Source organism: Aulonocara stuartgranti (assembly GCF_965226115.1).
Source record: "Aulonocara stuartgranti genome assembly, chromosome: 15".
Classification (NCBI taxonomy): domain Eukaryota; kingdom Metazoa; phylum Chordata; class Actinopteri; order Cichliformes; family Cichlidae; genus Aulonocara; species Aulonocara stuartgranti.
In genome coordinates, this window is record NC_138951.1 from 30,748,874 (window position 1) to 30,762,986 (window position 14,113).

Here is a 14,113-nt window from a genome sequence, read left to right on the forward strand (position 1 = left end):
TGGATATGCAGGTGCAGAGTCATTTACTGTGTTTACAATATACAGTGCTCAGCTCGCCTCCAGCTGACCATGTTATACATGAAACCAGAGACCTTTACATAACAGCTCACCAGCCTGTCTGGCCACATTCTGTGTCTATCGGCAGGACTTGCTAAGTGACATACTGACATGCACTCAACCAACACGACGTCCCCTCTACTCACCTGACAGAGTCAAACGTGACAGCTGGCTACCGAATCTTACAAAGTGATTATAAAAATAAATAAACACGTCTATTGTGTGAAGCTTTATGCAGAAATATTGTAAACTATCCAAGTGACATTTTGTCATTCAGTAAATGTACACTGCAGCTTCTTTTTAAGACTGAGAGAGTGGCACGCCCATATTGCTCACATGATGGGGGGAAGAGAATCTGACAATGAGTTAGAAAATTTTTGATAAGAAGGTACAAGTTGTTTTCTTTTTACTTCTTACAGGCAACACTGATGTTTTTCTATTGCAGCCTTGATCATGATCGTGGTGATCATGTGGTGGAGAGTAGATACACCTATGGTATAAATTTGAAACGTCTATGTTGCTTCAATCTTGAGTTATCACATTCACAAACTGCCGCAGGGTGACCACAATAACCCATCAACCTTTTACTGCTGAGGGATAAAAAAGCATTTATTATATTCAGTAAAATATTATTCTGCACATGGCCTCTTTATCAGTGGCATGGCAGTGAGGAGAAAATAAGATAAGAATAAAAATCCTTGAGTAAGCTGTAGAAAATCAAGTCGATAAAAACTTAAATTAATCAATTCTGCACCTTTTTAAATTGTACAAGATATATTAAGGTGTACAAACCACAGGTAGTTACAGCATCAGTCTGACCCGTTAAATATAATACGATACTTTATCTACTGAAACTTTGCCATTTTAAGTTTACTTCACAAGTAAAAGGGTGAAAACCACTGTTAAATAGATCTAATGAAGTGTTAAAAACATTCTTTATGAGAAGAGAAAATGCTTCTCATGGTTTTATGTGTGCAAGCAGTACATTTGTGGAAACAGTGCCAGTGCTAGCATCAATGTCATCACTTACCCACTTGAACTATATTCTATTACGTTTCCTTTCTACTTGAAAAACATGCCCCAGTTCATTAACAGCTTCAAAACGAAATGATCAATATGACCATCTTTGGGCTGTATGGATTAGAACAACTCAGGAGACTTTTCAGATAAAATACTTTATTTTACTTTATTTCTTTGACCTTTTTAAAATTTACTAAATCTGTCAGCGATTCTGATTATAATGAATCTGTTCTGAATATACTGAGCTGCATCTCTGCCAAGTTTCATTCAACAGACATGAAGCAAAACAACGCTACATTCATTTTAATTTTAGCAGCTGCGGGTTGACCCTTTACTAACTTTACTCTGTGTTTTAGTAGCAGACTGTACCTGTTGTTTGTAGGGAACTAGAATCAAAACTACAAAGGAGCATGTATCTCTCTATCTTCTGACCAAAATGGTTACCAGTTCTTACTGTCTGTTCTCCCTTTAGGAACTTCAAAGCAATCACTTAAAATCCTCATCTTGGACAAACTCTGATACTATTCTATATATAATGCTAAAAGAAACATCCAGACTAAAGAGTCTGCTTGAAAATATTGGGTAAGTCTTCACAGGGTTTTGTGATATTTGCTGATGTTTATCTCTGCAGCAAATGAAGTCATCTCGACATCTACCAGGTCGCTGGCAACCCATTTAGGGTTAGGGTTTTTCACAAGTTTCGTCTATGATAAAAATGGACGTCTGTTTGGATTAACCAATTCAATTTTATTTATATAGCGCCAAATCACAACAACAGTCGCCTCAAGGCATTTTATATTGTAAGGTAGACCAAACGGACACAGTCTTGGCATAACAATCGTGTTGCCAAAATGAATGTATTGAACTCCATGCGAAATGTAACATCTTCTAGTTTCTGAAAATTAGCCTATTTAGCAAGTAGCTAAAACAAAAATATCCTTGACATAACATTTATACTAAGCAATGACTTAGTGGGTGTTAAGAGGTTGAAGAGCCTGAGAACAACATGGTCATGTAAGGCCTTAGTAATGAAAACGGTAACTTACAGCAATTTCCCTGCAGGCAGACATTGATATTCCAGTGCCTTCTATTTGTTTCAGTGCATACTCCTTCTCATCTTTCCTGTGGTGAGAAAAAGAGAAAATGAAGAATATTAGAAGATGGCCAACAAAAAGGCTTTTTGAGGGTTTGATTAGTAAAGGAGGTGTTTTGCAAGGAGGATGAGGACAGCAGAGGGCATAAAAAACATCCTGTGGTTCAAGTTCCACAACTGCCATAGAGGAATCCATGTTATTAGTGATAGCTTTTGGCAGCAAAGATCCATTAGTTCCCTGCATGAGTGCTCCCTAGGTCTGGATAAGTGCCCCCAGTGAAATTCCCCTTGATGCAGGGACGAAAACTCAAACTACACACTGACACTTCCAAAGCTCTCAGTTGGCAATTTTCCTCTTTTTGCAAGGTAGTCATTTGCCGTTGTGCATCAAATTTGAGCATGAAAATCAGTTAATAAGTGAAATGTGAGCCCGCAGGGCCGAGCACTTTCAGCAGACCAATATTGATTATTTGAGATAAGCAGAGTTCCGGTTAAGGAAGCCCAGCCTGAACACAGAGCAGTGGAGAAAATAAGGGCTAAAAGGATTCATAAGTCTGTTTACAATAAGCAAAGAGGCATGATTAAAATGTAAACACACTCAGTGGACAGTGTCCAATAACAACTTCATTCAGTGAGCAGCCTGCACAGATCAAAGAGGTCCTCATGGTGGTAATATCAAACACTTTTCAGCCTAATTTGCATTGGAGATGGTCACGGATTAACTGGAGCTCTCAGGCACACATCTCTAATACTAATTAAGCTGCACAGATGCTCAAAACAGCTCAAACATTTAATCCTTTAGTCTATAAAAAAAATTGCACATTAATATAATCAATTTACTCAATAAAACAGTTTATCCACTCCGTAATGCAAACCAGGACAAACTTACAGAGCTTGACATATAAAGATGGATCCAAACACTGTAAACCCAAATCTATATGCTTGAAATTTCAATTTTATGTCAGAAGATGAAAGTGATTATGAAACAGGTTCACTGTTTTATAGATTAAGGAAGCCCCACTTAAACACATTACACTATTAACATATATAGTGTTTATTTCTACTGTGTGCGTCTTCTGTAGTCTATGTAGTGCCCATAGTGCCCTCCATGCTTGCAGTACTAATTATGAATGTTTGCTAATAGAGGTGAGAATTACCAGATATCCCAAAATACAATATTATTACAACACTTCACTCACAATACAAGACTATTGTTATTTGTAACCTTATTAATAACATTATCGACATTTAAAGTGCAAATTATGACTTCAAAAAACTGTCAATGTCACAATCTATTCAAAAGTGGCGGTAAAGGTGCAACAAACTCAAGCTTTGGAAAACCATTACCATTGGTTGCTGGTCACCAAATGAAATTTTGTTGTATCTTTCAACAATGACAAGTGCGTTATCACATTGTGAAAAAAGCCACCATTTTTGTTCTAGCATGTGTGTGACTGAGCCATTGGCTTGCTCTGAATAACTGTGTCCAGTGTCTGATGGTTTTTCAGTTGAGCCAATTTAATGTAACGTAACGTTAGTCAAACAAACTTACATTAAATTGGATGGTTGTGCGTGAGATGAAACCTCTTCTTTGAAGTACTCCCCGAGTATTTTAATTCATTCATAACACTGATATTTGGCATCCCTATTTAATAGATTATTGCCATACAAAATATTGCAATACTATGCTGTATAGTTTTTTGTAACCCCACCCCTGTTAGCTAAATTATTCCACATGCTTTTTTCTGTCCTAACTGAAACATTTGTGTTGACTTGATAAGCAAAAGTAACTGTAACTATCGAGTGTATTTGGCAATTTGACAAAAAAATTTAATTCTAAAAAACGTTTGATCGAGAGTTTAAAAAAACAAAACAAAACTTGGGTGTGTCCCTCATGATCTGCCTGCTAGACGTTACTAATGAGACACCCTACTCAGTGTTATCCATGGTAACTGGTCGGTGTTGTGGTTGTTTCTCCAAGTTGGTCGTTGTCTTTTTTCTGAGTGTCTTAAATATATGCGCATATATCCATACAGTATATGCATCATCTCCAAAGCAGGAGGGTTTAAGCCATGTGGCACATCAGCAGTAACTTCAATAAATATCAGTTATTCACAGCCCAAACAGGCACTGTCAGATCTACCGTAGACAGTCAAAGAAAGAGTCACAGTTTTACACTCACTATTATTTGCATTTCTGCACCATGTTCACATATGGATACATTTTTGTATGACAGACCTTTAACCTGTATGTCTAGATTGCACGGCGGACTATGTTCACAGACAGTGATCTCTGGAGCTCCTTGGCCCATACAGTAATTTTGTGAGACACATCCATCAAATTAAAAATGAACATTTTCTTCATGAAAGAGCAAAATGTCTCCGTGTAAATATCATAATTCTATGCTGGATTCTGAATTCAATGTGATCTGAAAAATCACTACATTCTATTTTTAATGACTTTTTTGAGAATATGCAAACTGTAATATTTTATTATATTCATAACAATCCCTGAAGTGATTGTTCTTTTGGTTTCTATGAAGCAGGCCCAGAGCACTCTGAGGAGACACACCACTGACTATCAATCCTTTTCAAATCGGCGATACATTGCCCCACAACACCCACAGGGCGAGTGTTGGCTTATCTGCTCAGGCCCCTTCAGGCCAGCGCACAGATCTTGTGATGGTGTGCGTGAGCCAGCTCCGTCTGCCTCTGCCATAATGTCTCTACGGTTCACGTCTTCCTCAAAATTTGGAGCTGCGGTCTGGTGCCCTGGTGACTGGCTCTTAGCAGATAATAACACCCTTAAAATACACACATACACAAGTCAGAGAAAATCAGCACTGGTAATGTCTGAACAAAGGTTTCTTTGGACCTGAACTGCTGTGATTTCATAGAACATTGTCACAGTACACCCACAACAGATTGTACCAACTAGTGGTCTGTTCTCAAAAGCCATACAGGATACTTGTAATGAACCCACTGGTACAACTCACAGGAGCTGACCAGAAGCAAGACAGATAAAGCACTAAAAATAGCTATAAAGAAATGAACAAAACTTTGCTTTTTATGCTCTTTATCCAACAGTCACGGTTAAAAGAAATTTCAATGACTTCCTGACCCATACATGCACCATGAATTCCTTCCAGGACTAACTTTATGGCACTGTAAAAACATGCATCCATCACTGATATAACTATCTATAATGTAGTTATTAAGACACACTGAGCTGTTGGTGGGACGTGTTCCACTTGTAAAAAAAGCAAAACTGGATCTTTATACTTCCAAGACACAGCATTTTCACATGACAACAAGGCCCCTTAGGCTCCTTAAGCTTTCTTAAGTTGAGAAAGCAGCAAACAATGAAAATTATCCATTACTTTAAATTCTGCTGCAAAACTGGGGTAAGTCATGAGTAACATTTTGGGTACTGGGAAAAGGAGGCTTTGCTAAGCATTAACAGGTTCACATTTCTGGGAATTTATAACGCTCTTTATTCTCAGGGCCTTTCATCCTCTGAGGGTCAAATCCAACTGTCTGTCAAATTTCTGAATGACGACAGCTCTGTCAAGAACAGAAACAACGACCACATTCAGTATTTTAAGTTCCCGTCTTGGGCCTGGATACATTTATTTTTCAGACCTTATGGCGGACTGGATTATAAAGCACACTGTCGATGAACGTGTCTGTTTTCATACATAAGGCGCACCGGATTATAAGGCGCATTAAGCAAAACTAAACCGTCAAATTTTACTCAACTCATTCTTCTTGCTTCCTCCACTTCCGTACCATTGATTCATTAGTGCGGAATTCTCTCGCAGCTGCTCTATTCCCATGTTGTTGCAGTATATTAATGACTAACCTCATATTGTGGATGGATTATCGCAGTTGTTCTCCTGACTGAAGTTTGGTCTGTTTATAGCATCCTGCCATGCGATTGTTTGGCAGGATGCTATTAGGTGGAAAAAAGTTAGCATCCATCCTCCAGCTTCACTGTATTTACATAATGCTAACATAGCTGTGTTGCTAGCGATTGCGTAGCACATCATTACCAGCTAGCCCAACTTCACTAACCCTACAAAAGTCACTGCTGTTTAGTTTTGTCTTCATTTATGTTGGAAGTGATGGCAGAGCTGTAAGTTTTATTTTTTTCAGAAATCTCTCATTCAGAACATGCTATATCATGTTTACGTGGAAACTAGCAAGCTAACTTCCTGCTAACTTCTAACTCCGTTAAATGTAATAAATTCTGTTTTCATGGATGTCTGGATGTTAAACTTAATTGTTACACCTGACAAAGCAGCAACACTGATCATTTTATTAAAGATGAAAGAATTTATTATTGAGTTTATAGTTTGGAAAGCACTAATGCCCCCTTAGTTTTACATGAACTCGGCCCACTAACTAAAGCAATACCAGTGGTTAATTGTCTACTTTATGTTACTCCATCGAACTATTGGCTAAACTAGAGTCAAGTAGCTTAACATTGCTTTTAGGCTCACTTTGTTTAAATCCAACATATCTACACTGCTGATAAAGTTACAATATTGCAATATTAACAAACACAGTGAGGAAGAAACAGTCTAACTGACTGATCTACAAACCTAAACTGTTTCAGATTTTAAAGACACTGAGTGATTGTAAAAGTTTTTAATACATCAATTCTCAAAGTACGTGAAAGGCCTTCTTTAACAGCTTGGGTAAATTTTAATTTGATTCTATTACAAAGATTTTAAAATGTTAATAATAATTGTATTATTTGAGTTGTCTATAGAGGTTATGGCCACATTAGCATTATCACAGCAATACAGACAAAACGTTGAAAGAAATAAAGCTAATAAAGCTTTAACTTTATTTCATGTTTTTTAATCTCTTTGGAAAAATACAAAATATATTTAAAATACAAGTGCATGGAGGTGCAGACATTTTATAACCATAGCTATACAAACATGAACAAAAAACAACTGTTTTATGTGTATTCTTAACCAGTTATGAATATTGACTTGATAATGGCTATTATAAATCTGGAAAAGCTAGCTGTTCCCTGTGACACTCCTTTTAGGTTGGATCTAATTGGAGTGATACTGTTCCTACTGGTAATAAAACAGTGTTTAGCTTTGCTATAACAACACTGACAATTCCATTCCATTCCATTTTATGTATATAGCGCCAAATCACAACATCAGTCACCCCAAGATGTTTTATATTGTAAGATTAAAGACCCCACAGTAATATAGAAAAAATACCCAAAAATCAAATGACCCCCTTTGAGCAAAAAGTGGGGGGAAAAACTCCCTTTTAACAGGAAGAAACCAGAACCAGGCTCAAGGAGAGACAGCCATCTGCCATGACTGGAAAAAACAATTTATTTACATATTTACTTTTTTCTTCTTACACCGGATTGTATATTTGTACATTTTTATACATGCTCTTTATCTCACTGTACAACTGTATGGTGACAATAAAGGCATTCTACTCTATTCTATTCTAAAACGAGTAATACATGGGAAGAAGTCAAATTGGGCCATCTGTATAATAAGTTCATCTAATGCTTAAAATTAGTTTCTCCATCTCAGATTTCGAGAAAACTTTATGACAAAGCATTTGGAAGACGGGGGCAGCAAAATCAGCTCTTAATGCACTGTGCCCTTGGTTAACGCTGCTTTTCTTGAATGTAATTTTTAGATCAGAGTGATTAACCTTTTGGCTATCGTACAAATGAAACTTGTAGTATTCAAATACGAAGCGCACTGGCCAGATTCTGCCACTTTTTTGGACTGGGATTTTGCCAGTTTGCATAAGGAACATTGACACCGTTGGCACAGCAGAGCAGAAATGTGAGAACATATCTGTCCTGCTTTCTGTTGCTGATATATACATCGTGGTCACACGCTGTCATATGCTTGTCAGTAAGTGTAAGCAGCAAATGGCAGAGAGAAAACAATGTGTGTCAGAAAGAGGGAGAAAAAAAGTTTGGCACTCCACGATGCTGAAAACGGGGCCAAGAAAAGCCGCTCAGGTGTCACTATTGCGCGAAGTGACGATAGAATACGATAGAAGCTACCTTTGCTGCGACCGCCGACAGGACACTTGTCAGAAAATAAACAGCACCGCGGCTTTACATTGTTGTTTGGGGGTGTTGGGGAGGAGGAGGAGGAGGAAAGGGGGGAGCTCTGAGGTTGGGGACGGAGGTGGTGGGGGGGACCGTTGGTGAGTGAGTGCGTTACATGAAAACAAAAACACAGAGACACGGGCTATCGCTTCGGGGAGCTTCAAATCGAACGCCCCGTTCAGCACATAACCGAGGCGTGTGTTCACAAAATGCATCCCGCGGTCAGTTTTATGTCAGCATACACAATAACGTTCACGGTTATCTTACCCGTCTTTGCGCTTAGCTTTATAAACGTGCCCGTAGGTGCCTCGACCCACTTTGCAACCTTCATATTCGAACAGATCTTCTACTCTCTCTCTCTCCGCCGCCAGCTTTGTTTTGAAGTCGTAATCCATTTTAACCCATAAATACGCCTTAATTTACAATAAAATAAAATATTAATTATAACATGCATTAATTAAATAATCTGGTCGTTTTATTCCCCCACCATTTCCTTGTTTGGGATTTTGGTCTGCTCCGCTTAATGTTCACTGGCTCGTTGACGTTTCTAATTGGCGCGCGTGGCTCGCTGGGTATGGTAGTTCTTATGAGCAGGCGCCGCAGTTTGCCGCGTTGTCAGGCAAGCTATGGCAAACTACAACCCGCGTTTCTCGCTGCTGTTCGTTGCACTTTGCGTACTCATGAAAGCTCTTCAAAAATGCGGCCGTCGGTGGTTTGAGGTTACCTTTTTTTAACGTCACGTAAGATGAATAAATAAATGAGCTAAACGGATCCTCGTTATCTGGATCATCATCATCATCATCATCATCATCATCATTATTATTATTATTATTGTTATTATTATTATTATTATTATTATTATTATTATTATTATTATTATTATTATTATTATTTAATGGTCATAATAATAATGGTATTGCAAAAGCTGAACAACTGTGTACATATGCAGTGTATTCATTTAATATAGTTAGAGTGACCACTTCCCACCAAACTCAATGTGATCCGAAGGGTATGGGACCTATTACAAATTGTTTAAAGATATCAAGTGCTATGTGTAACTTAAGGATATGTGCAAACATCCTGGGTGTTTCTGGGGTTGTTTTTTCGGGGGATAATATTAGTTTTCCAACTTCTTAACTGTTATTTTAGCTGATGTTTTTTCTGATAAGCATCTAAGGGTTTAAGTAGGTCGCTGCATCTCTTTTTAAGACACAGTTTTCTTTAGAGATTTAGATTCATTTTTTACTTTTGTGAACTACAGTCAGCCAAAAAAAGAAAAACAAGAAAATTGTTTAGTGCAGTTAGTGGTAAACATATGAAATGTCTTCCATAAATAAAGGTTATGAAAAAACAAAACATCATGATGGAAGACCCTTGCCTTCTATAATAATCGATAGGTTTTTGACATGCACACACACCTGTATATGTAGATGAGTGACGTCATGTCATATGTATGTGATTCATACTTAATTACTGTCATTCTATTGGGTGACAATTGTATGTGTGAGTTCCCACTGCCCGGAACACAATGAGATGAGACAAGTCCTGTAACACATACAGTAGATATGTAATATCCTTTGGGAGTTCTTTCACCTGTTTTCCTTCTATAAGTACACTCTTTTGCTAAAACGAATACCTGCGCAGTCCAGTTTAGTTCAATCCAATTTAACAACTTGGTCATATTCTCATTTAAGTGGTTTATATCTGATATTCGCAGTTTAATATCAGTATTATAGTACCATTAAGTGAAAAAAACAAATTATACAGCTTAAAAAAGAGAGAGCGTACATACGAAAAATTAATGTGATAAGTAAACACAATGGCTTGTGTTAGAAAAAAAGTTACGTAATCGTCGTGAACAGAAGAAAACTTATCAGAAAAGGACTTTTACACGAACATGCCGTCAACTGTCATACTGGCCTTCGTAAACTTAAATCCAGATGTCATGTAATGTTGATGTTGCTGTTTATATATATATATAATTAGTATGTATTTCCAGAGGAAAGCTACATGCAGGCGGAAAAGTTTCATGACGGAAGACCCGCCTTCTATTATAATTGATAGGTTTCTGACCAATCACAAATCCCAAGATATGGCTTCGCGTTCAGATTGGCTCGAGGTGAGGCTTACGTAGGGCTATTGCCAAATAAAAGCTCCGCGCGGTCTCCATTCAGCGCTTACACAGTATGGCCGGCGATATTAGCTAGCGCTCGCTAACGGTATTCTCTGCTAAAGGGAAGACGGTAACTCAAGCAAATCAACTCCTGGATTGTTTTAAGGACTGAACCTCGCGAAATAATAACAGGTCGAGGAAGGAGTAATTAAGCTGTAAACGTTATAAACGACGTTGTAATATTTTTGGTTGTTGGGTGTCTGTTGTCTCACGATGGAAGATAACGGTGCACATTTCTTCGAGGGGACCGAGAAGCTGTTGGAGGTGTGGTTCTCTCGGCAGGATGAGACCAAAGGAAACGGAGACCTCCGTACCATCCCAAGGTTCGTGTTACTTGAGTGTCTCCGGGGCAGTGTCAGTCCACAGCAGCCTAGTGGTACATGGACAGAAACACCGGCTACATGCACGGCTTCAGTGGTCACTTTTTGAGATGTATAACAACTTGAATATTGTACAGTCCCGTTTCCGTTTACACTGTATTCCTTATAGTTATTAATCCACCCCTTCATAGACGGCAAGCATTGAAGTGAACCAAATCTAACCGTGGATCCTTAAGCTGGGGAGCTAGCTAACGTCGCCATTGGAAAATGGACACCTCCCCCTTTTAACAGTGGCTGAGTCATTCATTCTTCACCCTGGGAGCTTGCGGTAGTTAATATATTCAGCTCCCATCGCTTGTTTTTGCGAGATGATTTGTCGCATGAGGCTTGGACGCCACCATGACAGCCAATTTAGAGCTACTTCATTTAAGCTAGTCCCTAGGAAAAAATATTCAAATTATCAGCCGTCTCCTGAATTCTCCGACGCTGAATTCTCAGACTGCTTGTGATTTAGTGATGAGGCGATCTTATTGTCGTTATTTGCCAATTGCTATATATATTCGTGCTCGTGTGCACTAAATTGCTTGGGCTTTGTAATTACATATGCTTTATTTTTTCCTGCGTCACTCTACAACGAGGGGGGCATGTGAGACATGTGGTCGTCCGTTGTCACCGCGTGCCTTGCTGGCACGGAAATAGATTCAAGTATTCCAATTCCACCTTTATTTTATTTATTTTTTTTAAATTCTTTACTTTTTAAGGCTCATAAGTGATTGGGGAAAACCGTCAACCTTTCCCTCTGCCCATGCGGTTGCTAAAGGCTGGCCCCAGGTCTGTTACCGCTGTCTGTTTAACCAGAGAGAAACTGCGTAAAGTCGTGTTCACGTTTTCGGCCACGCGGTGCTCTCGCTCCTAGTTGCTCTGATTGGTTAGAGGGTTCCCTGTTACGTTGTGCCGCGGGGCACTTGGTTACGTTTAAAGACGGGTGGGGGGAGGACCCGGGGCGGCATGGATTCTGAAAAATCCATGTGGGTTCAGTTCTTGTGAGAAATTCGGTTTTTGCTTGCTAGCAAAATTAGCTGGTTTGAAATGCACGTTTTAAACAACCTTTAACAAGGAGAAACCTTAAAATCAGATTTGTACCGTGTGTCATAATAATTTTTTGCTTCCCAGACTTTAGTGGAACTTGTCCACTGTAAAACAAATAGATTGTTTAAAATCACCTGGGTTATGTCACCTATAGAGGTAAGAATGGTACTGATTCTTTAATGTAAGGTGAGAGTAAGTGAAAGTGTTAATGGTGTCCACTGCCTTTGCTTAGGGTTTTGTTTTTTATTTATTTATTTATTTTTTTTCTCTGGCAGTGTGTCATTTCATGACTGGTTCAAGGAGGCCAAATCATCTCCAGTGATGGGTGACTTTTTCTGGTTAATGACCAGATCAGGGGCTGGTTTGACAAGTGCATAACCATTGGAGTAAAGGAAAGCTGGCATTAATTTACAGCCAGAGGGCAGATTAACGGCTCAAAGGGACACCGTCAGTGGATCAGACTCGATGGACGTTAGCCAATGTCCAAATAAGACCACAAGGGCATCTGATTCACAAATGTGAAGCTTGCTCACATTACCTCTGCTGCCACTTGTCAGGGTTCAGACTGCATACCAAGCACTTCCAGTCATTGTAGGGGAGACTGGTTCATAAAGTCATAGTATATTCACCTCTAAACACCTGAGAAATTTACTGTTCCCTGTGTTCAAGCCATCCAGTAAGTGACCACTTTTCTGTCTGATAAGTGGCAAACGTTCCAACATGTGCTGTCTTGATCAGCCATGTGTTCATAATCTCTGGGATGCATGAAAACAGGTTTGGCGCTTTGCTTTCTTTGAGGAAAATATGATCTTGTTGCACAGCTAGAAATAACCACTGGTGTCGATTTCTCACCGAGGCAGGAGCTGACACAGCTTGCTAATGCTTGGCCTCTGGTATGAAACTGGGAAGTAGGCATGTCGCAACAGCTCTGTTATGTTGCGGGAAGTGATCGAGCTGAACTGTATCCAGACATACCTGTAATGCCTTTGTCCATCTTCCAAATACACTGTTGACATTACTTAATCATATTATATCATTTGCAGAGTTTAGATGGTACTATGATATACACCCATTCTCATCAGGCTTGGCCTTGATGGCAAACTAAAGATGTTGAGTCTTTGCATTAAGGACAATGCCAAAGAGAAGCTGGTGTATAACAAAGCCATCTTAAAGGCACATCGCCTGCATGGCCAGATTTAGAGTAGCTTATAGCATGATTTAGAGTTTATATCATCTTGCTCCAATGTTGGTCCTCGGTGCAGGACCTTTGTTTATCTTCTGAGACGTGCAGTTTTGAAATCATTCACATCCTTTTACACAATTTTCTTATGCACAAACTAAAAACCAGATTTTTAAATTGGTGGTGTTTTGGGCTGGAAGTGTAAAAAAAAAAAAAACAAAACTGTTTACTTGTTCATGTGTTGACCTTATTTGAAACTTGATATTGGAGCACATTTGACTCCGTGATACCATACCTAGCTCTTTTGCCCCCACCCTCTCAGAGGAAGTGATGTTCACAATAGATGACGTAAGCCTGTCACTCTCTGAGGACAATGTTGTTAAGGGATTAGATGAAGTGTTGTTTGTGGTACTGGAAGGTAGTAAACATATTTGTAGTTTAGTTTCTTGGGCCATTAGGCCCGAATACAAAAGGCTGCAGTGTGAACTGTATTCTTGATTTTGTTGTCTTTAGAACAATGTCTGAGAGATGCATTGTTTATTTGTGTTTTGTGTGAGTTTCCTCAGTCATCTAGTTCATTTGTAGATTGACCATGTAGAAAGGAACATAATTGGGTCTTGCATTTTTGCCCACAGCCTTTACGCATACTGCTGCAGTCTGGTTACTGAGGGGCATTTCTTTTTGAGAGGTTCTCTAGAAAAGCCAGTTTCATAAAGCATTCATTGAGCTGCTGGTATGCTTTCATCGAACACTTTATTTCATGGAACGTTTGTCTTGCAGCCCAGGCCCCCACTGTGAATGGGTTTGGCTGCTGTTCCAAGGTTGTAATGTGACCCAGCTGTCTGGGTGGTGTCCGGGGTGGGGGGGGGGGGCCGAGGCAGCTGCTAGAAGGTGTGTCTGCTGTAGGTGCAGAATAAGTCCACATTACCCTACAGCCATCTGCACATGGTGGAAAACACATTTCAGTCTGAACAATACCTCTATTGATATCATCAGTATTGTATGCCCAGAGCATACTCTGGCACTGAAATTGTTATATGCACTTACTTTTTCAGTGTAAAGACTACAGC

At 39.1% G+C, this 14,113-nt stretch overlaps 2 protein-coding genes across 3 annotated transcripts in view; one reads left to right on the plus strand and one right to left on the minus strand.

The window, feature by feature from the left end:
• Positions 1-8,839, minus strand: part of cdk19 (cyclin dependent kinase 19) — a 67,738-nt gene extending 58,899 nt beyond the window's left edge. Inside the window, exons 1-2 of the mRNA XM_082505351.1 lie at positions 8,549-8,839; positions 2,124-2,199 (exon numbers count right to left, since the gene is read on the minus strand). Coding sequence (XP_082361477.1) covers positions 2,124-2,199; positions 8,549-8,676 — 204 coding nt within the window. The 5' untranslated portion in view covers positions 8,677-8,839. The remainder of the gene's footprint in view (positions 1-2,123; positions 2,200-8,548) is intronic.
• amd1 (adenosylmethionine decarboxylase 1) overlaps positions 1-14,113 on the plus strand; it is a 37,090-nt gene that overhangs the window by 16,514 nt on the left and 6,463 nt on the right. Inside the window, exon 1 of one of the 2 annotated variants that reach the window (XM_082505385.1) lies at positions 10,439-10,777. The exons of the other annotated variant lie outside the window; for it this stretch is intronic. Coding sequence (XP_082361511.1) covers positions 10,668-10,777 — 110 coding nt within the window. The 5' untranslated portion in view covers positions 10,439-10,667. Of the gene's footprint in view, positions 1-10,438; positions 10,778-14,113 lie in introns of those variants that run through there. 2 annotated transcript variants of the gene reach the window in all.